This window comes from Anabrus simplex, chromosome 2, assembly GCF_040414725.1.
Source record: "Anabrus simplex isolate iqAnaSimp1 chromosome 2, ASM4041472v1, whole genome shotgun sequence".
Classification (NCBI taxonomy): Eukaryota; Metazoa; Arthropoda; class Insecta; order Orthoptera; family Tettigoniidae; genus Anabrus; species Anabrus simplex.
Genome location: NC_090266.1, coordinates 750,810,514 through 750,836,554, shown reverse-complemented (window position 1 = coordinate 750,836,554; position 26,041 = coordinate 750,810,514). Strand labels below are relative to the sequence as shown.

The following is a 26,041-nucleotide window of genomic DNA, read 5'->3' as shown; positions in this document are numbered from 1 at the left end:
AATGTTGTCTGGTAATGAAAGTGTTGCTAAAAAAATCAGCACTGTGTGAAAAAGTGACGCGTGTTCCGATTCTAGTTTTTTCGTGATAACTCCTGAACCAGAGGTTTAATTTCAGTGACATTTTCAGGGCAGATGAACAGAAAGTACAGTATGTTCCTATTACCCCTCATATTATACACTGCAAAATACCAGATTAATCCTACTTGTTCCAATAACCCCAGTTGGGGTAAATAGAACACTAAAATACAGGTCAGGTGAAAAATGTAAAAATATTCTAAAGTATTAAAATTTATAGGTTGTCAAAATTACTAAATAATCTAGAGGTCCAACAAGTTAATTAAGCCCTGTTCGGTGTGTCTCATTTCTTTAGTTTGATATTTATTAGTGTTTCATTTCAGAAATATTGTTCTCATGTTCTAATTACCCCAGGTTTCTAAAATATAATGAGTACATTAATGTAATCCATCTTTGAGAATAGTTACAGAAACTCGTACTCATCGAGAACAACATGGAATTCCAAACGTATTCTGGCTTCCTGTCTTCAACAGTAGATTGAAATTTGAAAATATACATTCTCAATCTAGCTCCGGTATTGTTTAAGACTGATATACTGTAGGATCAGCGAAAAGATGGAAATAAAAACAAGGACAAAAATTAATTTCTAAGTGGGCCTATCAAAACTCCTATTCTTCAGGTGTAGACCTACTTCCTAACAAGTCCACATAGATGCGATGTCATAACATGGCCACTGCATTCTTAACTGATTTCCATATAGCCTTCCACCCCCTTGAAACTGCATGCAGGTAAACAGTACGTTCCTTTTTAACCACATACCAGCCCTCGCACCAATCCTAAATGTCTCAGTCTGGTAGTACCAAAAATAAAACAAGCGCCTCTGATGACGACAGATAATAGCACACTAAGGAGTTGGACATCAATACAAATTGCATCAAATAACAAATTATCTATGGTCCTTACTAAATTTAGGAGTCTTCCACATTTATTGTAACCCCAAAATTTTCATGTAGCCTATTTTGTGTTCCTACACCTGACTTGAATGACCTTCAAATAACACATTATCCCAATATCCTAGTATCAGAAGCTACAATACAAAATTGTAACATATGAACAGCCTCAAAAGTCACCAAATTCAGCCCGGAGGCAAATTAGTTTTAAGCCTTCTTCTACTACATTTTAACTGATTAACTTACTTAGCCCAAATCTTTTAGCTGAAGTCACTTCTAAATGGTTAGATAAAATTACTAATATGCAAAAAATATCAGGGTTTTAAGGGTGTATAATTTGTACACAATAACAATTCATAAATAGGCTGAAAGAGTAACTGTATAAGTTTTCACAGTACACACAAGTGGTCAATGTGACAACCTTTAGTCACACGACACACGTCCCACCAATAGTCCAGCTCTACCCACACTTTAGTCAGAATGTCTGGAATAATGGACACGAAAGCTGCAGCAACTCGACACCTCAGTTCAGATGGCCTAGCAGGTAACAGTGGTACAAACATGTGATCCTTACCATTCCCCCACAAAAAAGAAATCACAAGGAGAAAGGTCGGGGCTACGCGTAGGCCACCGAAGGCCTTATAGTCTGGACAATGACGACCGATCCAACGATAGGGGACAACTTCATTCCACCATTCGCACACGGTGTGAGAAAAAGGGAGGGGAGCACCATCTGACTGCCAAATGATGGTTTGGATTCCATCGTGTAACTGACGGAAGAGCCAATTCTGAAGCACATCAAGGTATACAGTTCCTGTGATAGTTATTTCCCGGGAAAAGAACGGCGCATAAACCTGCTGTTCGGTTAATGCACAGAAAATGTTAAAATTGCGGTAACCCCTTTTGTATTCCACTGTTGCATGTGGATTCTGCAGCGCCCAGATAGACGTTGTGTGTGTTCACTTTACCACTGAGGTGAAATGTTGATCCATCGCTGAAAATCACACAGTTAAGAAAATCATCACCTTCCATCCCTTTCTGCATTCCCATGCAGGTGCCTCATGGTTGCAGGCTCTGGGACCTGTAACGGCTCAAGACGGTACGGTCACACTTTTATTCCCTTTCATGACTTTCCACACTGTTATGTTCAACAGTGCTAGTTCATGACTACCCCATCGCACCAATTTGCTAGGACTGCACACGAAGATCACTCTGACACATTTGACTGTCTCGTCTGATGTTCGAGGACACCCCGGGCTCTTTTATTCACACAGGCATCCCATCATATGGAACTGTTTATACCACTGCCGAATGTTGTCAGATGGAGGATCATATCCATACAGTCGTCGAAACTGACACCGAACTGTAACTACTTCACAAACTGCAGTACACAGAAAGGATTACGCTCAGGTGCCACCATCCGTAAATGAAACTTGCACATGGCGCTGTCAAGTGACAGGGTAAGGAAACCAAAATTTGCCATGTGCAATACAAACTTTCACAGTTGATCTCTCATCTGATCTAGGAAACAGGCAGCTAAGGTTGGTTACATAGCGATACTAACTACTTAAATCTCAGATATTCTTTTGTGTACACCCTGTATATGACAATTAAGAACAGAAAACTCTTCGGGCCTGAATGGAACATACGCTAGGTCATGTTGAAAATGTTATAAAATGTTAACCACACCTAAAGAGAATAAGAAACAATCATTATCATTAACAGATCTCCCAGAATTTTGTGGTGTAGTGTCAAACCATTATGTTTCCCTAGCTACTGTAAAGTATCTCAGACAAGGAACAATAAGACCACTTGAATTACTTAAATGTCTTATCAAAATTATTGCTGCCATTTGTATATCAATTTTGGACAAACACATTCAAATAGAAATTTCTAATACCTCTCAGGTTTACAGTTTATAGGCCTACTCTTTAAAAGTACAAGTATCATAAAGGAACAAACAAGTGACAAATTAAGTTATACTGTATGTAAAAAGATAGGAATATGAACACTAAGTCCCATGCTGTACAGGTAGCATGTTTGAATCTTACTCAGAGGGCCCTGGTTCATTTCCTGAACAGTCCAGGGTTTTAATTCCAGACTAAGGGTCCCCTCAGCCTCGTGATACCAACTGAGGATCTGTCCAGTACCAAAAGCAGAGGCCTAGTCATGAAACCCAAGCAATATGGCAGTGGATGTTGTTGCACTTACCATACGGCACTCCAAAATCTCCAGGACATCTGGCTGATGATGCTTGTTGTTTCAAGGGGCCTAACATCTACAGTCATCGGCCCCCCAGGACATCTGGCTGGACAGCAGACATCTTGGCACGCTAAGGCCCTTAATGGGCTGTAGTGCCATGGACTTATGAAACATGAAAAGACACATACAATAGGATGACGATGGGACAATCATCAATCCCCTCCTACTTCCTTTTCTTCTGTCCGCTTCCATAGCGTAATGGCTAGTGTTTCTAGCTGCCGTCCTCAGGGACCCAGGTTCAATTCCCGATACTGCCAAAAATTTAAAACTGACAAGAAGGCCAGTAGGTGGTTGAAATGGTACGTGCAGCTCACCTCCATTGGGGGTGTGCCTGAAAAGAACTGCACCACCTCGGGATGACACGAGTTTGCTTTACTTCTCAGTCCCTAACAAGCATGTTTCTGCCTCCCAGTTTCATCAGGAGGATGGGCATCAATAATCATCATAGGCCATTAATAACCAGAGAGCTCATCTAATTGAAGACGGCAGTGTACGAAAATTGTCCACATTGTTTGGTGTTTTCGTGTTTGTCCACGTCTTCTCTTTCCTTAAAGAGTCCTTGCTTGTAACCTTTCAACAGGTTCTAACTCTTTCTGTATTAAATAACTGAAATATACTCCTTTCTCTCAATTCATTTGAAATAAACAAAAAATACTATATTTTCTAGTACAGTGCCTTTTTTTAGTTTGTTCTGCAGCACCACTCAGAACACGGCACAGCTGGTGCAAAGACACTCCGTCACTAGCCGGAACAAAGCACGCTTTTCCTCCCCACTGCTCACGGCAATTCACACTTACAGAAAACCAATTTTAGTGAAACTATTATTCTAAAACCTACCTGGCATTACATTTCATGTTCAAAATGTTGTCCCTCAGCTGTCAAACACGTCTGACACCTCGTAAATAGGTTTGCAGACCCTCGGCGAATCTCAACCTGCGCCATGTTTGAAATAACTTGTGTAATGTTCGCTTGTAGTTCTTCTCTTGTGTGAGGGTTGTTCACATACACTTTTCCCTTCAGCATCCCCCACAGCTAATAATCACAGGGATTTAAATCAGGAGATCTAGGGGAATAATTAACCACACGATCTTTGAAAACTTCCCGTATTACCTCCATATACTGATTAGCAGTGTGTGCCGTCGCATTATCTTGCATAAAGTAACCATTACTCCTTTCGTCTTCCGTCAGCTCTTGAAAGAATGGTCTGAGAATGAAGTCTATATTTCAATCAGCATTTACTGTTTCACGGAAAAATATAGGCCCTATAATTCTGTGAGCACTTATTGCGCACCAAACTCCTATCTTTACATCATGAAGTGGATGGACATGCAACTGGTGGCGATTTTCTGCACACCAGTAGCAACTGTTTTGACTATTTACATAGCCACTTAAGTGTAACATGCTTCATCACTATAAAATAAAAGTTCTGGGTCAACATACCCATCGGGAACTGACTGAAGCAACCAGTTACAATACCAAACCCTAGTGAAACTGTCAGGTCCTCTTAAATATTGGGCAGGAGTGGGTTTGTACGGTTTTGCTTTTAATAGTTTTGCTACTTTGTGGGCAGAAGATAATGACATTAGCTTGTACAGCGAGATGCGACAGGGATTTTGTTGGAGTTCTTTCCAAGAGAGCTACTATTTCGTCAAGCTATTCCTCTGTTAAAATGATTCATCTCCTGCATGACTTCTTGTTAAGAATAGACCCGGTGGTGCAGAACTTCTTTACTAATTTACATATCATACTCCTATGGGGAAGGAAATTTGCGTATGAATCGAAAGCGGCACTCTGTATAAGAAGAATGCTTCGCATAGCACAACACAATGATTACACGCTGTTCAACTGTATACATCACTCATTAAACACACAATTACTTTAATATTCCTACAGAAATTACGCTATTTTAAAGCGAACACATTGAACATGCTACCAATACCACAGATGTTAAACTAAACTGTTGCTGTGAAGCAATGGTTATTGCTACCGTACTGCATTAGATCATCTTAGCCGGTCATGAAGCAATATATCTCTCGGCAAATGAGTCACCTGGCCGCGCTACCGCCTTCCGTGCGAGTTCCCCTGACACATGGAATGAGCTAAAAAAAAAGACCCTGTAGTATTCAGTTGTTTTATAAGTCTGAACATAATGGAAGTATATCAACACAAAAGTTTACTGACCATCATGAATTTTGCTGAGGAAACTTTAGCTTTGAAAGATTTCTACTTTTAATTTCAATTACAGTACTACCAGTTAGATATATTCAAACATCTGCAAAGTGGTAGTTAAAAACTAATAAAACTCATTATACTATACTTGAAAATGTCCAGCCAAGAATGTAAGTACTCTTCCATACATACTGAAACAGGAACGCCCGTACTTCAGTTTTGCAGAGAGCATGGATAACGCTAAGGCGTGTACGGTTCATGCTTTAGAGAGTATGAGAGAAGGGTAGTGAAATAAGTTCATATTTAAAGTGGAACTTGCAGTTTATTCAAAAGAAATGCATAGAAATTATATCACCTTTTACAGACGAATAGTTAGAATGCCCTTGAAGATGTGGAGGAGGCGTCTTCTCCCGTCGGCGGCGCCGGCGTCATCCCACGTCGTCGGAATTGACCCACGGCTGTTGTCAGCCCTTGATGTTGACGGAGACTCGAACCTGGGGTGGTCGTCTGATGATAGTGCAGCGTGGAATGGTTGTTAAGTTTTGTATTCCACAAAGTCCTATGAAAGGAGCAGAGAAATGTAGAACTTTCGCACAGAATGTCAATGGAATCTGATACGACACTTCTCTACCGCACTGCACTGCGAATTAAGGCGAGACACTATTAACTCGTTGAATAGGTTCCACAGTAAATGGTGTTGGACGTACTCTTGAAAAAAGATGAATTCAAAGTCACAGTTCTGTGAGAATAATGCAATAGGCACTGTCGAACTTGAAATAATAATCAATGAAAATAATCTGGAACTTTCTGAGATGCGATAGTTTAGCACTTCACTCAATCTCAAAAGAAACTAAATTAAGTCCTTTGGACACAGTCTCTGCACTGTTTGCAATGAGTACATGCAATGTCCTAGCACACACACTCGTAGAAATAAATTAAAGCTTCTGCAAAGACAGAAAGAAACAGTTTATGACAGTCTTGTGAAAGAGAACCAAGTTCTGTTACGACTCAGTCTTAACAAAAATCACGTCATTTCTCAGAGGAAAAGTTTTCACTGAGGTACAATATTGCACATAAATTTAGACAGTCTTTATGAGGGGAACTGACATACTCCCTCGAAAAGAAATAAAGGTACCGTATTCCACGAATCAGCACTGTCCTTGAAAGGAAATATCGGCACAGTTTTATGAAAGTAAATATTAGCACAGTTCTGTGAAATGGATTGACAGTCTTTTAGAAATAAAGATTGGCACAGTTTTATGCAAAGAAAATGTTGACACTGTTTTTCTCACGGAGTGATTGACACAGTCTTTGAAAGAAAAGTAGGCACTGTTCTTTACGAAATAAAGTGTCACTGTCCATAAAAGAATTGTCTTGTCACTATGGCACAATTTTACGAAATAGCCTAACACAGTCTTTTGTAGAGGAAACAACTAAAGCACAGTCTTAATGCCCCAAGTCCTTTAAGCACAGTTTCAAAATGTACAGTCTCTTCAATTACACAATTCACAAACGAAATGAAGTTACAAGGCTCGACAGACTGATATTAACAAGAATAAGCTTTCGCTTACACGCAAAGTTAGAGTCCACAGAGAAGGCTTTCAACACTAGTATTACGTACTTTCGAACCCCAGTCCTCAGCCGGACAGAGTAACGAACCGTATCACATAGCGAGGCGATTGGTTCACGATGATGTGCTTGGTCGCACACACACTAACACATCCAGTGACACACTGACTCACTCAAGGCTGGCGACTTCCTTTTATTGCCGAAGGTCGGATAGCGTGACTGTAAATGTGAGCATCTTAAAAAATTCATATCTCGGCCATCTTTCCACCGATTTTAATGAAATTTTTGTTAGTAGCATTATCCAGGCCTACAAGGTGACGTTCTCGAAATTATGATTTAACCTTCCGTTCGTGGATGAAATGCCATAGAACAGAAGAGAACTTTCAGTGTGACGTCACTTGGCCTTGGCTGGCACTCTGGAGCAGCGCTTGCTTGCGTGTTGTCGAACACAATGCCTGCACACTCGTCGCTCGTTTTGAATCCATACAGCCGGGTGTTAGCGAGTTCCTCTCAAGAAATACATGAACGCGAATGCTCGCAGGGCATTTCCATTTCAGTATATACATAGAAACTTCATTATAGATTGTTGTGCCTTTCAGCAATCCATCTGCAAGCCTCTGTGAATTTATTAAATGCCTCAACAAACCTATATTTGTAATTATCTCTAAGACCACATTAAGTTCCACAACACATACTTAAATCATAATATAGGCTTTTGGGCTTATGCCGTGTCAAGAAAATAAGGTGAAATTCATTACCTTTCGTGGAGAACTTTGCTCTGCGTCATTAGAAGAAAATCTCGACTGTCCACGAGAAAGGCTCCTCAAACAATGAGGTTTGAATTTAGACGTTATAATAGAAGTGGAAATGGTACATTCATTCGTCACCAGATGGCTCCCTGGACGCGGTACAACGCTACCGTTCGAAGCGGAAGCTGACGGAACCATCAGAATCAGTCTGAGGGGGTCATAACATAACAGGTGTACGCAACATATGACATGACAGATGTATGACATTGACACAAGCCCGGAATGAAACATCTGGCGATGAGGAACGTATGAATTGGGAAAACACCGAAACGAAATAACAATAGTGAAGGGACAGGGAAGGGAACAACCTACATAAATCTTTAATGGCTGGCAACAACGTATTACTTAATTGATAGCCAGTGTCCCTGTTGAAATTGTTAGTATTTCTACATATTTCCACAGCTTCTCGTATAATCCTAGACCTGTAGTGTCTAGTGTGGGTAATAGCTCGAGCATCTTAGAACATGACATCATGACCCGACGACAGAGCATGCTCAGCTATTGCTGATTTGTCTGGCTGGTTGAGACGAATATTACATTCATGTTCCTTGATACATATACCAATGGACTGGCATGTTTGGCCAATGTATAGCTTACCGCAAGTACAGGGAATTTTGTATACCACAGGATGTAAAAGTGGGGACAATTTGTCCTTGGTTTTACCCAGACTGTGAGCAATTTTAGTGACGGTGCCAAACACAGTTTTTATACTGTGTTTGCGAAAGACCTTGGCAATTCGATCTGTGGTGTTGTGAATGTAAAGCAAGTAGGCAGTTCCCTTCACTTCTTCCTTCTGTGAGCTTTGCTTGGTTGTTTCTCTGGGATGCAGGGCTCTATGAATCTGCAAATCGCTGTAACCATTACCCTTGAACGTGACTTTGAGCGTGTCCATCTCCACCTGAATGTTTGATGGCTCACAAATTTGTCTCGCCCTCTCGGTGAGAGTCATGAGAATGCCTTGTATTTGTGCTGGATGGTGGTGAGAATCTGCATGAAAATAGCAATTTGTGTGGGTAGGCTTATGATAGACAGTATGTCCTAAGAAGCCGTCCGGTTTCTTTCTTACTAGAAGATCCAAGAAAGGAAGGCATCCGTCTGACTCCATCTCCATAGTGAATTTAATTGAAGGATGTTGCTGATTTAGGTGGTTAAGAAATAGATGAAGTTTCTCAGGACTTTCTGTCCAGACCACAAATGTATCATCAACATACCTCCACCATATCATAGGTTTGACGGGCGCCAAAGCAATAGCCTCCTCCTCAAAATGCACTCTCTCGATCAAAAGAGCCTTGCTAGCGTTGATATATTCTCCTGGCCTTCGGAGTATTTAATGTGTGCTTCAGCTTCACACAGTTGGGAATGATGTTATGGTCCCTGTATCTCAGCAGAAAGCATAAAGAAGAATAAACTTCTTTCTCCTTAATTTGCTGAATTCTGAAGCCTTCTTAAAAGTATCCTCCCCATAGAGGTTTTTAATGTTGCCAACATAACATATCTAAATCATTAAATCATTAGAAACTGAGTAACCATCATCATCTTGCTCTCCCTCTAATTCTCTTACCCTCTATAACAGATTCCATTACTCTCTCACAATTACAGAGTTTTATCCCCCCTGACGTTCCCACCTAATCAATACTATTTATGTTAAAAAATTATCACCTAAATTACGATACTAGTTTTGATCCACTGATCATCCTCAGTTGTTTGCATTAAAAATTGTAATAGTACACATAATCATTAAAAACCACTTCTTGAGTTTGTCATAAATTACATCTTAGAATCTAATAACCATCCATGTTTCTATTGAATTAAAACACTCTTCTTAAATTTTATAAATCTGCTGTCTTAAAATCTAGTGAACTATTAATTTAATTTGTTACACTGTCTATTGAAGGAGTACAATTACAGTCATTAAAAACCACTTTCTTGAGTTGTTAAATAACCACACACCAGGCGAGTTGGCCGTGCGCGTAGAGGCGCGCGGCTGTGAGCTTGCATCCGGGAGATAGTAGGTTCGAATCCCACTATCGGCAGCCCTGAAGATGGTTTTCCGTGGTTTCCCATTTTCACACCAGGCAAATGCTGGGGCTGTACCTTAATTAAGGCCACGGCCGCTTCCTTCCAACTCCTAGGCCTTTCCTATCCCATCGTCGCCATAAGACCTATCTGTGTCGGTGCGACGTAAAGCCCCTAGCAAAAAAAAAAAAAAAAATAACCACACATGACATGTCCATTACTCACTTTGGTAACCTATCCTCCTCCACTCGCCTCATATGTCCTCACCACCAAATCTAATTTATGCATACCCCTTCATCCACTGAGTAACATATTCCTAACTTAGCTTTTATCTCCTAATTCTGAGTACCCTCCTGCCATTGTTCCCACCTGTTTGTACTAGTGACCATTCTCACTACTTTCATGTCCCTTACTTCTAACTTATACATAAGATATCCCGAGTCCACCCAGCTTTCCTCTCATACAGTAAAGTTGATCTGAAAACACACCAGTGTAAAGATAGTTTTGTCTGGGACCCGACTACTTTCTTAGAAAATACTGTGACTGCAAATGTGAGTTCACTGCATTCCCTTTGCTGCACCTTTATGAAATCTCACAAACTATCCAACAAACTGTGAGAATACTCAAATAAAATACTTGAAAGGATCTACCTGTTCCAGTTTTCTACTCCCAACCTGACATTCAATTCTCTTAGGTTTCTTCCCTACTAGCAAGCCCTCAAAAATTGTTGGTATTTCTCACTCACCAGAACACCAGACAGACTGCTGAAAGCCTGCAGTCTAATATTTGGAACCTGAAAATAGGTTCCATGAGTATGGAATAAAAATTAACATTCCCAAGACTAAAGTGATGTTAGTACCAGTTAGCTTTACTGAAAAAATAAAGAAAATTGCCAATCAGTTCTGAACAAGTTGAGCAGAAGTAGGCTACATTTCTATACTTGTCTGTCATTAAAACAAAGTCATTGGCATAGGCTGAAGTGCTTACTACAATTCCACATAATGAAATCCTTCCCTGCCACTTTATACCTTTCAACAGACGATCCATATAAGCTATGAAAAACAAAGGTGAAAGATTACACCCAAGTCTAACCGGGTAAGTACCATGAACCAAGAACTCATTCTACCATCAATTTTAACTATAACCCAATATTAAACATAAATGCCTTTGATTGCTATTAATAGTCTACCCTTCATCCCACAACCCCTCAGATAAGCTGACATCTTTTCACTCAGGACTCTGTCATACGCCTTCTCCAGATCTACAAAAACAAACACAACTGTCTAATTCTCTCGTAACATTTCATTTTTTGCGAATATCTTTTTAAAGTTGAAAAAACACATTGAAGGATTTCTGGGATGCAAAGATGGAACAGTGACAGGATTTGGATAGTAGCATCCATATCCTTAATTTAAGTTACAGCCCTGGTACTTTTCTGGTGTGAACAAACGAAACTACAGAAAACCATGTTCAAAGTTGATGATGGTGGGATTCAAACTCACCATCTCCCACATGTAAGCTCACAGCTCCAAGACTCAAACTGCATTGCCACCTCGCCTGGTCATAGCATTTCAATTACGTCGCACATACTGAAAATCTGATCCTGACAGCCCCTCTGTTGTCTGGAATCACACTAATTTATATCCAACTTATCTCAAAAAAAATTTTTTTTTTTTTTTTTTTTGTTCATGGTTTCCCATTTTTCACACCAGGTGAATGCCGGGCCTGTACCTTAATTATGGCCACTGCCACTTCCTTCCCCCCCTCCTAGTCCTTTCCTGTCCAATCGTCACCATTAGACCTGTCTGTGTCAGTGCAACATAAAGCAGCTTGTAGAGAAAAAAAAAAAAAAAAAAAAATCGTTTTGCTACTTGTTTAACGCTGCACTAACACATCAAAGGCTTTTTGCGACAGAAGGATGAGAAGGGGCTAGGATTTGGAAGATAGTGGCCGTGGTCTTATACAAGGTACAGCCCCAGCATTTGCCTGGTGTGACAATGATGAACAATGGAAAACCATCTTCAGGGCTGCCGACAATGGGATTTGAACCCACTATCTACCGAATGCAAGCTCATAGTTGTGCAACGCCATTATATTTTACCCTTTCAGGTATAATTTCATCTATTCCTACCGCTTTATGACAATGGAATTTACTTACCATACTTCTCACTTTCTCAAGCATAATTTCACTATCATCATTGTCCTCCTCCCCATGAGCTTGGTTGTTCATGACAACATCAGGAAGATATCCTTTTATGCGAGATGATTTCAAAATCATGCTTCCAACTGTCCAGCAATTCCCTGGGATCCACTATGAATTCATCTGATTTACACAAAATACCATAGTCATTTCCTTTTCTTTCCTTCCCTTTCTAATATACTTTATTACTGTGTAAAAATGTTCCCCTGTGGTTTCATCAAGCCCTTCCAAGTTATTACCGAAATTTTCCCATGACATCTTCGTGGACTCAACAATTACTCGTTTTGCTCTGATTCATTCATCTATGTACAATTCCCTGTCTGAATCAGTCCTTATTTGGAGCCACTTTGATATGCCTTCTGTTTATGTTTACACTTCATCATTCCACCAAGATGTCCAGTTTTTCCCATGTTTACAAACCATTATTATTAGGTATACCCTTGCTGTTCTAATATAGCATCCCTGTATACTACCCATTCTCTTTATATATCCTGAAACTGCTTACTGTCTATTGTTTGGAACTTTTCATGAATCATATCCATGAATTCAAAATTTACTGTTCTGGTGAATAGGGCTACAAACACATATCACTTTCTCTATCCTATGTTTAGCGGTACTTAATTCACTACAGAATAGATAATGATGTGTATCATCGAAAAAGCCTCAAAATACTGATATTTTCCTTACAGATTTCCTGCATTCAATGTCGGTTACAATATAGCCTATTATGGATCTTGTGCCCATCTACCCTCCCATGTGTACAGTGATGAGAAGAGTACAAGAAAAAAACAAATGAGTTGAATTACAGTTAGGCCTACCTGGGAAATATTTTACTCAATAACAATTACAAATTACTTTTAAAAGTAATAAGTAAAATTACAATTACCATAAAATTACTTTACAGAAAGCTAGTCTTAAAGAAATCGTAATAACCGGGAGAGTTTGCCATGCGGTTAGGTGCGCACAGCTGTGAGCTCGCATCCAGGAGATAGTGGGTTCGAACCCCACTGTCGGCAGCCCTGAAGATGGTTTTCTGTGGTTTCCTATTTTCACACCAGCCATGGCCGCTTCCTTCCCATTGCTAGGCCTTTCCTGTCCCATCGTCGCCATAAGACCTATCTGGGTCAGTGCGACGTAAAGCAAATAGCAAACAAAAAAAAAATTTTAAAAAAGGAAATCACAAATATTTATTTTTTGCATGGGGCTGTACCAATAGGGCCTACCAATGTTTGCATGGAAAATATACACTTTTTTAGCATAAAAACAATAAGCAGCTATCATCACTAGCTTGGAACTTTTGAAGTGATTTTTCCCAATCTTGTACCAGTTCAGATTTTTCGCAAATTTTCTTTATAAATAAAATAATTGGCACTTAAAATTCACATTAGGGGCTTACATTTTTGCATTTACTGAAAAGATGCCCTACAGGAAAAATTGAATGAATACCTGTGTTTAATTTTAAGAATATTGTTGAGATAAGTATGATGTATTTGAAAGTATAGCAGTGGAGAAATAAGGAAGTGGGTCATCCAGAACTGGTGAAGCTACTGGTTCTGCTGTAGTAGAACTGAAATCATCTTCATCATCGTATATTTTCTCCATTTTCTGCTTCCATGTGATTTGTATCAATTACTACAAAGCAACAACTGCTAAAATGTAACAATTGCACCTTCATTTCAAGAAGTAAATTACAAGTAGAAATTACTTCTTGTAAAAATTAATGATTAGAAGTAAAAATTACCTTTTTTTTTTTTTTTTTTGCTAGGGGCTTTAAGTCGCACCGACACAGATAGGTCTTATGGCGACGATGGGATAGGGAAGGCCTAGGAGTCGGAAGGAAGCGGCCGTGGCCTTAATTAAGGTACAGCCCCAGCATTTGCCTGCTGTGAAAATGGGAAACCACGGAAAACCATCTTCAGGGCTGCCGATAGTGGGATTCAAACCTACTATCTCCTGGAGCAAGCTCACAGCCGCGCGCCTCTATGCGCACGGCCAACTCGCCCGGTGTAAAAATTACTAAGAATGTAATTGTTACAAGTAAACCGATTACTTTTACTCAATTACTTCCAAACTCTCCATGTGTAGTAGAAGAATGTATTTGTAACTGCTAATCCCGTACTAGAACTGAAGTCCAGTAAATGCTACCCATTCCTATTAGCTTCCACATATTCCCCATGTTTAATCATCACCCATACCTTCCAGATCTATTTCAAACATTTGCACTGAAATTGTCCATTAGCTCTATCCTATCCTTGTTGCTGACCTTAACTACAATGTCACTCAGTGCATCATTAATACTTGTCAACTTCACTCTCATCTGCACCCTCACAATGGTAAATACGCTCGGACTATTCTCGTTCTAATTCCTCCAACTGCTAAATCTGCTCTCATATTTTGCTCATTTACATGCCCAATAGAAACTACGCTGTATGCAATATTATTCCTGACAAACAGTTCTACCCCACACTTTGCCCTTCCCATCTTAACACCCGTTAAGAACACTTTATAATCTCTTATCTCTTCCACATTACCTCTCCTTACCCAAATATCATTACAGATAGTTCCCCATTGAATTCCATTTCATTACAGACAATGAATCTCCTTGTTGAATGCGTACTGACGGTTGAACTTCTCAAAAAAATTGTACAAACTATTTTAATCCTCCTAGTCAATACTATATATTTCTACGTCCAAGTAACCCATTAGTGCATAGCGTCCGAAAAAACGGACGTTATAAGAAATCAAACTGTGTGATATTTATGCACAGTTTTAAGCCTGCAATACTTTCTTGTGCTTCAGAAAGGCTGTAGCTAACAGGAACCAAGAATACATCATTCTTATCTTTACCATTCATTGTTGAATCACACTTATTGCGAGCATGGAAGCAAGATAAGTACAGAGTTTTGTGCAACAGTCAAGATTTTTATTTATGAATTAAAAAATATTTCCAATAACTGTAAACTTTGGTACGGACCTTATTGTTGACACTCCTATGATTCTACTGACACACAAAGATGTCAATTATGTCTTATTATTGACATGACAGAGGCGTATAAATATAGCTGTCCTGAAAATCGGACGCTATGCACAGGGATTCCTACTGTCTTGGACATTTGTATTCCCTTACTACAGTAGTTTGATGGTGAGTGAAATATAGGAAGTTTTGGAGGAAGAACCGACATTTGGAGAGGAGCAGCATATCAAACCTCCTGATGATGGGTGTGAAACGGTTGATGATAATGACAGATGAGTACAAGGGTAATCTAAATTACGCTGATAGAAACCTACTTCTGAGTAAATGTGAAGGGCAAACTGCTTCAACAAAATATGAAAAAGGGAAGGCTAGGTCGAGGTGTAGTCAAAATATTACTGAACGTTTACAGATGAAACTGAAAAACCAGAAAACCATGCAAAAGGAAGGTGTCATATGAAAATACACAGTCACACATAAGATTGGGCCAGAATCCCTGTTTTCGATATCCCTGGTAGAAAATTCAAAAACATAGTAGGTCAAATTGTAACACAAAAGAAGCAACTCCAAAGTGGACAAGATCACAGTCTACATCTCATTTGGTGACTGTTTTCCTGTCTCTCTTCCCCCCCATTAGATGATGCGCAAAATTGTGAAATTCTGCTAGACTTCTTTCTCTGCCAGTGGCTATAGGATACCTTTCCACCTTTCCAAGTATATACAGCAATGTAAAATGAAAGGCTGAAATAATTTGGACTTGGAGGAAGTGTAGTCCTGTCTCTCATTGATGCAGGTGGAACTGAATTAAACATGGCACATACAATATTCTTAGACAACTACTTTACATTCCTGAAATTGGTAAGACATCTGGCTTCAAAGGGAGTAAGTGCAACAGGGACAATTCAAGAAAAAAAGACAGAGAAGTGCCCCCTTCAAAGAAAGGCAGACAAGAAAAAGAAGGGGATCATACGATTGCAGGAGTTTTGGTGGTGCGTTGCTGGTGCACTGGAATGACAACAGTGTTGTCACTGCTGGTACGAACTACAAACAGATAGAGATAAGCAGTGCATCAAGGTGGTCCTGTGTAAAAATATATGCAAAGTGTCTGTACCGCAATGAAAGCTGTTCAAGTCCTAGTGGCATCCGAAGGGTGGATCAGCATGTCCAGTTTGGACCTCACCTGAAATGCTTCTGTGGATGTCATCATCAGTAAATACATAACCGTAAATAGCATATACAGTATTGTGATGTCTTTAGTGGAAATTGTAGATCTACTTTACAGTATAAATTGGATAAGAAAATCCGACACTCTAACACTACCTAGTTTGCAACATTATAGTACAATATAATGCTGAGTAACTAGTGTTGTTGTACTGACCTGAGTGCATAGCGTCAGATATATCAGATGGCCTGTGTAAATAAAACTATCACTTGTATGAACTTTCTGATTGTTGGAATCTGTTTCTCCAATTATTAAGAGTGGAAAGTGTAGCTAAACTGAAATAAAACACAAAAAAATTAACTTTATGCTCTAATGGGTTAAGACGAAAATTCACATATAATACATGTCTTACTGAGGATGACACAATGCCGGGTCGAAACATGTTGTATATGTGAACTTTCGTCTTAATTGGGCGTAAAAATATATAGCACTGACTAGGAGGATTAAAATAGTTTTGTATAATTTTGTGAGAAGTTCCATTTCATCTACCAAGTTGTCCCTAACCTGTCAAATAGAAGTGGGACTCCGTCACCCCCATATGTCCAAGGTTTGATATATTTCTGAGCTCGGTAAATTCTGTGAAGTGGAATGCTACCCACCTTACACATAGTCACAGTCAGAGTCTCTCCCACAACGGATTAGGGACCACCACTGAATTGTATAGTCCTAACTGTCTGAGCACAAGGAGCGCCATGACACAGAATATGTCAGAGATGCCCACTCCAATTCCATAGCAACTGGTACCCTGACACTGAGAACCAGTTATTAGGCCACTCAGCCATTGCCCATGGTTCACAAACCAGGGCGTGACTACAGCAGCCCAAACCACGAACAACTTAAGTGAAACGGGTATCCCAATTTTAGGGGCCAATTAAATAAGTAGCCAGAATGTTAAGTAAAACCAATTTTGATGTTTTACTTGAGATGTAAATCTACAATTAATCATCAGTTGCTGACTAGTAACTACTGACTGGGGTCATCTCCTACTTCCATTAAAGTTTTAATTAAATTTAGTGGAAATTCTTCCTGCCATTTCAACATGTAATTCTTTCTTCTAGGGGGCGGATTTGATGACCCTCAAGCAAGTAAAATTCTCCTCAGGATGTCCGGTCTGATGTACCCTGATTAAAACGCAGTATATATAGTACGCAAACCTTTTCTTGAGCCCTGAACTCTATAGTGCTGAATGGGAACTGTACAGGTTGGTCACTAAGGTGAAAAGAAAAAAAAAATACTGGTTATAAATAAAACCTTCCTTGGGTTATTACTTTTACGAAACATTCAAGTTTATAAAACTTGATTACATTAAATTAACTGCGACATTCCCACATATCATTTGCAATGATCAAAACTATACTTCGTTCAGACCAAAATATCATATTAGGTTCTGAAAACAAAACACAGACTATTCACTGAAACAAAGCATATATTCAATTACCTTGTTTCTCTTTCCTGACAGCTTGCTTTATCTGATGTTCCTTTACGAGTGAAGACAACATTGTTGATCAAAGCTGTACACGAGAGTTTCAGGTTAGCATTTAACTCGTCAACAACTCAATTATCGAAACAGAGAAAACAAAAGAAACTAAAGAGATAAAACAAATACGAACTAACCTCCACCAATCATGAAAACAAGACAACACGCTTCTGCATTCTTATTTTCTTCGTTTTCATAGCTCTTTTGTTTGACAACACGGTTAAAGTACCAAATACTGTTCAGCTCTGTTCGTGAAGTTGATTTGGGCTCGTTAAGTACCAAATACAACTGTAGAGAATACGTGACACTTTACGAGACATCGCAAGATGCCAGCGCACCTAACGGAACGGCTTTGGAACTCACTGTGGTAGTAGTAGTAGTAGTAGTAGTAGTACAGATCAGCTGTTATAGTGTGAATGTTTGGTCTTGGATTTGCGTTACGAAGAAGAATTTTGTGAAAATTGAATTTATCCGATGACAATACATTTTGGAATTACAATCATACAAGCATTGAACCATATTTCGTAAGGTTTGTGTTATTTTTGGCTGTAATAACTTTGAAATTGTTCAGGTATCGTAATTTTCTTTCGCTTTCCTCGAGACAAAACATTGTAAGTAAATTCGAATATAGTAAAATATTAGGGTACAAATCACATTACGTTTAAAATTTAATTGTCAACAAGTATTCTATCTTAGACTAATTACCGGTACATGAAGAAAATTAAAACAAAATATATAAAACCGCCATTGCAACCGCCTGTTCCCATTTCTTGATGGATGCAGTATTTTTGTATCCGTGTCCTGGTACAGGCCAGAGCAAAGTGTAGCTTCCACCGAAGTCCCAGTCTCATCCATGGCTGGAACAATATGGAAGCTGCTGGGGTGTGGGTGGTGCTGAGTAATGACATTTGGAGAACAACTGGCGTCTGAGTGTTACGAAAGGTGTTGCTCATAGGATCAGTCGAGTTGCAGTAGCACGTTCTGGTCCAGTGAGGAAAGCAATGGCAAACTAACTCACTCCTCATCTTGCCTAGTACGCCTCATTTGGGCTCCTCTGGGCTGTTGACCTAACAAACTTCTTATTAATCTGCCACATTTCCCTTTTCTGTGGATTCGCGATTACGAGCTGTGTCGCACATGTGGATTTAGACCTATTTTACCGCCGGATGCCCTTCCTGAAGCCAGCCCTATATGCAAGAATGTAATCACTTAGACCTCGGATTTTAGGGAAAGGCCTATTTTGTTCTTGAAGAGAGAACTTAACATTGAGCTGTATTTACACGTTTCATGTATTTATAAAATTCGAAACGGTGGTTATATAGTGCCTAACAATACCCGAATTGACGTTAGAACATATATTTGCCAATATTCTTATATTTCCTATCATTATCCCTAAATCGGATAAAATGTTTAAAATATATTCCGAGAAAATAAACTATTATTTTGCTGGCTTGTTGTCAGTATCATAAACAAAACCTTAAAATCGGAAAGTTGTAAACCACACTCTCCGGAAAGTCTTAAGAATCTCCCGGTGCGAACACTCCCGTAGCCTGCCGCCCAGCAGGAGACAGTATCCATTGCCCTCGTGGCAAAAAGAAACCCACTCCATTTCATTCTGTGAGAAAATTTCGGTATTTCCCTTTGTTCAGTGTGTGAATTATACCGAAAATGTGAGGTTCCAAGTCGTCTTTAATTTAAAAGTTGACACAGGAGTTTCTCCGTTTCACATCGGATGGTAAAATGGTATTTTGTGACGTTTGCAGCAAAGAGGTCAGTGAAGCTTGTTTTATACTTCCCCCTAATTAATTATTATCAGTTTAGCAAAACAGTACTTTAATTGATGGCTGTTAAAATACGTAAAATTGAAGCTGCTTAATAATATTTTAGAACCTATTTGAGAGCCGAATTTAGACAGCTAAATAACATTCTAGTACCTAACAATCCGAGGTCTAGTAATCACTATTGCACGTTTCTCTGGAGGTTGGAAGTGTAGTGTGTTGTCTGAATATGTAGAGAAAAGTGATGCAACACACACAAATACCGACTCCCCGAGCCAGAAGAATTGAAACGGCGTATGGCTTTTAGTGCCAGGAGTGTCCGAGGACATGCTCGGTTCGCCAAGTGCATGTCTTTTGATTTGACACCTATAAGTGACTTGCGCGTCGTGATAAGGATGAAAGGATGATGAAGACGACATATACACCCAGAAACCCGCGCCAGCGAAATTAAGCAATGATGGTTAAAATTTCCGACCCTGCCGGGAACAGAACCTGGGGCCCCTGTGACCAAAGGCGAGCACGCTAACCATTTAGCCATGCAGCCGGACGCCAGGAAAATTACTTAGACGCGATTAAAATCCCCGATCCCGCAAGGAATCGAATCCGTGACCTTCGGAACAGAAGGCCTCAACACTGACCATGCAGCCAAGGATACGGACAAAACGATATTATTTATTATTGATTTCATTGTTTCCATCAGTATAAACATTCAATTTTTGTAGTAGAACAAAGCAAAGTAATTATTTAGTTTCATTATTTTTATCTTATGTATGACATGCACATTCGCAGTTTCAATCTTGCCGCCTGATGTTTAAGGTCGGGGCGCTGGGTGCGCCACTGTCAATATGTCTCTCACAAGGTCTGTCTAGGGAGGTCTGGTCACGCTACCACAATCCTTTGCGGTGGCGGCCATATTGGGTCTTAAATATCGTCGTTATGTGGGCGTGCCCGATGTAATGATGTGAGTTATTACTTGTATTTTGAAGGAAAATGTGATACTGTGCCGCATCAAATTGTCAAAATAAGAGAACTGACGGAATTAATTTCGCTTCTCGAGAGATAAGCAAAGGAGAGCTCAGTGGGTGTAAAACTGTCGGCGTGACAAATGGCAACCAAGTGCGTCTTGTGCGAGGTTAGTGAAGTTATGCATTCGTATTATTTCTGAATAATAATTTATATGAACGATGTTTTATATTTATAGGTCTTATTATGTATTTTCTTCTAATATCGCTTTGAAGAATCGCAATTTGAACTAAAGAGAGCAGATGGACGGAAACTACTCGAGTGGAATTTCATCCCAACAATTTTCAACGTGAATTACGGACGTTTTGGCGGGAAATTTGAATTTTGGCGCGAGATTTGAATTTGTAAACAAAGCCACGTGCTTTTTGACAGCTGTCATCGACAACAACGCATCGCTAACCTCACTGCTGCCATCTTGACGGGCCTTAACCTCAGTGGTACCAACTTAACCTAACTGGCGCGAGATTTGGATTGGTAAACAAAGCCACGTGTTTTTGACAGCCACGTGCTTTTTGACAGACAACAACGTATCGCTAACCTCACTGCTGCCATTTTAACGGGCCTAAACCTCAGTGATACCAACTTAACCTAACTAGCGCGAGATTTGAATCGGTAAACAAAGCCACGTGTTTTTTGACAGCCACGTGCTTTTTGACAGACAACAACGCATCGCTAAACTCACTGCTGCCATCTTGACGGGCCTAAACCTCAGTGGTACCAACTTAACCTAACTAGCGCGAGATTTGAATTTGTAAACAAATCCACGTGCTTTTTGACAGCCAGGTGCTTTTGACAGACAAAAACGCATCGCTAACCTCAGTACTGCCATCTTGACGGGCCTAAATCTCAGTAGTACCAACTTCACCTAACTAGCGCGAGATAAACAAAGCCACGTGCTTTTTGACAGCTGTCATCCGCCATCTTAAAACTACAGAGCACCGTGCTGCCCTCTTTATCGCAGTAGTTGTAAATTCGTCACCTGTCCTCGGCAGTGCTGCCATCTTGGCGGGCCTAAACCTTAGTGCTACCAACTTAACCTCGCTAGCGCGAGATAAACAAATCCACATGCTTTTTTGACAGCTGGCATCCGCCATATTTAATCCATAGAGCACAGTGCTGCCCTCTTTAGCTAATTACCTTTGAAATGTGGTGGCGCATAATTTGAAAAATGCTTTTTGACAGCAGCCATCTTTAATCCAGAGAGCACCGTGCTGCACTCTATGTGGTGGTGGCAAATTCGAAGTGCTTTGCGAACTCACGTGCTTTTGTCATCCGCCATCTTTAATCAAGAGAGCACCGTGCTACCCTCTTTGTGGCGGTGGCAAATTCCACGTGCTCTTGTTTGGAAACAAACTCACGCGCTTTTTTCTGATAGCTGTCATCCGGCATCTTGCATCGCAATCCTCAGTGCTGCACTCCTTAGCTAGATACCTTTGAAATGTGGTGGCGGCAATTTGAAAAATTCTATGTGCTCTTGCTTGGAAACAAAGCCACGTGCTTTTTTGACAGCTGTCATCCGCCATCTTTAATCAATAGAGCACTGTGCTGCTATCATGCGGGCAATTTCGTCAGCTGTCATCCGCCATCTTTAATCCACAGAGCACCGTGCTGTCCTCTTTATGACATGTAGTAGAGGGATATTTGAAAAGTTCTGTTAGCTGTCATCCGCCATCTTTAATCAAGAGAGCACCGTGCTGCCATCTTTAGCTAGATACCTTTGAAATGTGGTGGCGGCAAATTGAAAAATTCCACGTGCTCTTGTTTAGTAAACAAACTCACGCGCTTTTTGTCAGCTGTCATCCCCCATCTTACATCGCAAACCTCAGTGCTACACTCTTTAGGTACATACCTTTGAAATATGGTGGCGGATAATTTAAAAAGAAAAATTCTACATCAGCCATCTCTCGACGCTAATTGCACAAGATGGTGGCTATACATGACTCCTTAAAGGTGCTTATGCAAGATGGCCGCTATACATAGGTTCTTATGAGACTCCCTTGCGATGCTTGCGCAAGATGACGTTTATACAAGGCTCCTTATGAGACACCCTAGGGATGCTTGCGCAAGATGGTGGACGCAAGATGGCGGCTATACACGATTCCTTATGAGACGCCTTAAGGGTGCTTGCGCAAGATGGCTGCTGCTCTTATGAAGAAAGCTAGCTTAGAGGCTAAGGTGTCATGCTAGTTCGATTCATTAAATTTGGGGCTTAAATGCAAAATGTTAAATATCTCGAAAACGGTGCATCATAGAGCAAAACGGACAAGTTTTTTCTGCCCAATACCTCGGTTCGCAGAATGAGGAACATGATAGCATAAGAAAAACATAGTCTAATGATGAGATCAACGGTTCGGTTCCAACTTAGGCCCTTTGGCATTAGCTCTGTTTCAGCTGGTAATGAAGCAAGTCTTCGCAACATGATCAAGTCTAGCTATGGTAGAGAGTATAACGTGCCGTGCGGGTTCGATTCATTAAATTTGGGGCTTAAATGCAAAATGTTAAATATCTCGAAGAGCAAAACGGACAAAATTTTTCTACCAAGTACGTAGGTTTGCAGTATCAGGAACATGATAACATAAGAAAAACATAGTCTAATGATGAGATCGACGGTTCGATTCCTACTTAGGCCCTTTGGCATTGGCAGCTATCTATTTCTACAAGATGGCGGCTATACATAGCTTCTTATGAGACAGCTTAAGAGCGCTTGCACAAGATGGCTGCTGCTCTTATGAGACGACCTAGGGGGGCTTGCGGGAGGTAGCAGCGACAAGACGATGACTATACACAGCTCCTTACGATACAGCCTAGAGGTGCTCACACAAGATGGTGGCTGCTCTGATGAAGAAAGCTAGCTTTGCATCGTGCAGGTATTTTTACAGCACTAAACCTCATAACTTTGAAATTTAGTGGCGGGCAATTTGAAAATTTCGACGTGCTTTTTCTTTACAGCAGCTATCTGTAGACAATAGCGGCTATACATAAGCTGTTAAGGCCTCCTCTTATGTCAAGGCATAGCACTATCGAACAAGTTTAAACCTGCATCGGAAGAGCTAGAGTAAGCAGGTACTGCAGTGATGACGTCATTAAGCATGTTTAGACTTGCAAATCACAAAAGAAACGTAACAAGCCACGTGCTCTTGTTTAGTAAACAAAGCCACGTGCTTTTTTGACAGCTGTCGTCTTGACGGACCCTAACCTCACTTTGAAGGACAATAGAGCGTCGCTAACCTCACTGCTGACATCTTGACGGCGGTAAACCTCAAGGCTGCCACGTTATGCATGTTATAGTGCGGAATTTAAAATCCAACAACAGAACATTGCTAACCTTACTCTCGCCATCCTGATGAGCTTAAACCTTACTGTTGCTACCTTGGTTATACGCTTTTGTGTTAGTTTACTGTTAATCGCTAAGCTGTTCGCATCATCGAAGTAGAGAGTAGCAAATGTCAAGTAGATTTAAAGAAGAATCTGTTAGCAAAAGATAAAAGTCCGTCATGGAAAAACCTATTTCTAGGTATATTTGCGAAGAGTGTGGAAAAGCATTTTCCCGAAGCTATCACAAGAGACGTCATGAGATATCATGTAGGACAATTTTTCAATGCAAACGTTGTAGAAGAAAGTTCAAGAACGCATACAACGCTCAACGTCATGAAGCCGCGTGTAATGTACCTTCATCGGGAACAAAATACATAGAGCTCAACCATATTGAAGCGAACACTGATTTATGTTTAAAAAGTACACCTCTGCGAGAGATTTTTAATTCTCCCTTGTTGCCAAGGCCTGCTACAAGTTCTGTTAGTAAGCACAAACTTCAAGATAAAGAGAGGCAAGATCATGTTTATGATAATAAGGATAATGATGTTGATCGAAACAGTAGTAAAGGGAAAGTAGAAGAAGAAGAAAATCTTAATGTTTCATTGCCATTACAGCTTGATGATTTTACTTCATTTCCTAAGCCTACTACACGTTCTGTCGCAGTGCAAACATCTCAAGAAGAGATGCAAGGTAAAGAGGAAGGAAATTTCAACGCTTCATCGCTATTGAAACAAGTTAAGTTTGTACCTAGAAACGCTCCTGCTGAAGCACGTATTACATCAAAACAAGTCCCTACACATCAACTGTCTGCATATAGACTCAAAGTTCACAACAAGCCTCTGTTACCCTATGTAGATATAAGATACTGTAAAGACTCCAACGTACTCGTAAAACGTTTACAACTGCTAAGAGGCTATCATGATGCTGGTTACACAGTACAAAGAATATATTTTTGAAATAGAGCATGAATTACGTCGTGTAGGTATTATTAAGTAAGCGCTTACCCTCACCTAAGTCATCCATATGTAGTATATAGCCGATCGAGTAGCTATATTCGTATGGATTATTCCCCAATATTCTCCCTCCCTTAGGGTGTTAACTCCGCCTCTAGTTGTAGAGCCGGTCTCAAGCCCGGATAAAGAGAGGAGAAGCACCCTAGCCCTTTAGCCTTTTTGCCCATTAGCACTTTAGCCCTTTTGCCCAGTAGCCCTTTAGCCTATTAGCCCTACAAGGAATGTGCGGTAATCTAATCTTCTTAGAGCAAAGGTATCCCCTGACATGTTCTAAACACATGTTGTATCGAGTACGGTGTTCTATTTTAGTCTTGATTACTTATTTAGTGTTCTAAACACTTCAATCAATGTTCCGATCACATGATAAAGTTCACGGCATAGAGTGCAGTGTTCGATTCTAGTCTTGTTACGTTTCTTTTGTGATTTGCAAGTCTAAACATGCTTAATGAAGTCATCACTGCAGCACGTGTTTACTCTAGCTATTCCGATGCAGGTTTAAACTTGTTCGATAGAGCTATGCCTTGACATAAGAGGAGGCCTTAACAGCTTATGTATAGCCGCTATTGTCTAAAGATAGCTGCTGTGAAGAAAAAGCACGTCGAATTTTTCAAATTGCCCGCCACTACATTTCAAAGGTATGGGGTTTAGTGCTGTAAAAATACCTGCACGAGGCAAAGCTAGCTTTCTTCATCAGACCAGCCACCATCTTGTGTGAGCACCTCTAGGCCGTATCATAAGGAGCTGTGTATAGTCATCGTCTTGTCGCTGCTACCTCCCGCAAGCCCCCCTAGGTCGTCTCATAAGAGCAGCAGCCATCTTGTGCAAGCGCTCTTAAGCTGTCTCATAAGAGCTATGTATAGCCGCCATCTTGTAGAAATAGATAGCTGCCAATGCCAAAGGGCCTAAGTAGGAATCGAACCGTCGATCTCATCTTTAGACTATGTTTTTCATATGTTATCATGTTCCTGATACTGCAAACCTGCGTAGTAGGTGGAAAACGTTTGTCCGTTTTGCTCTACGATGCACCGTTTTCGAGATATTTAACATTTTGCATTTAAGCCCCAAATTTAATGAATCGAACCTGCACGGCACGTTATACTCTCTACCATAGCTAGACTTGATCATGTTGCGAAGACTTGTTTCATTACCAGCTGAAACAGAGCTAATGCCAAAGGGCCTAAGTTGGAACCGAACCGTTGATCTCATCATTAGACTATGTTTTTCTTATGCTATCATGTTTCTGATACTGCAA

At 40.2% G+C, this 26,041-nt stretch overlaps 1 protein-coding gene across 7 annotated transcripts in view; it reads right to left on the bottom strand.

Annotated features, from left to right (window-relative positions):
* The window catches only part of Blos1 (biogenesis of lysosome-related organelles complex 1 subunit 1), a 51,045-nt gene extending 33,056 nt beyond the window's left edge, over positions 1-17,989 (bottom strand). For 3 of the 7 annotated variants that reach the window (XM_068226278.1, XM_068226277.1, XM_068226279.1), the window contains exons 1-3: positions 17,798-17,989; positions 17,622-17,694; positions 17,338-17,392 (exon numbers count right to left, since the gene is read on the bottom strand). In XM_068226278.1, the coding sequence (XP_068082379.1) occupies positions 17,338-17,392; positions 17,622-17,694; positions 17,798-17,810 (141 nt within the window). In that variant the 5' untranslated portion in view covers positions 17,811-17,989. The other 4 variants (XM_068226281.1, XM_068226283.1, XM_068226282.1 and 1 more) reach the window with 4 other exon arrangements.
* Between the last annotated feature and the right edge of the window lie 8,052 nt (positions 17,990-26,041).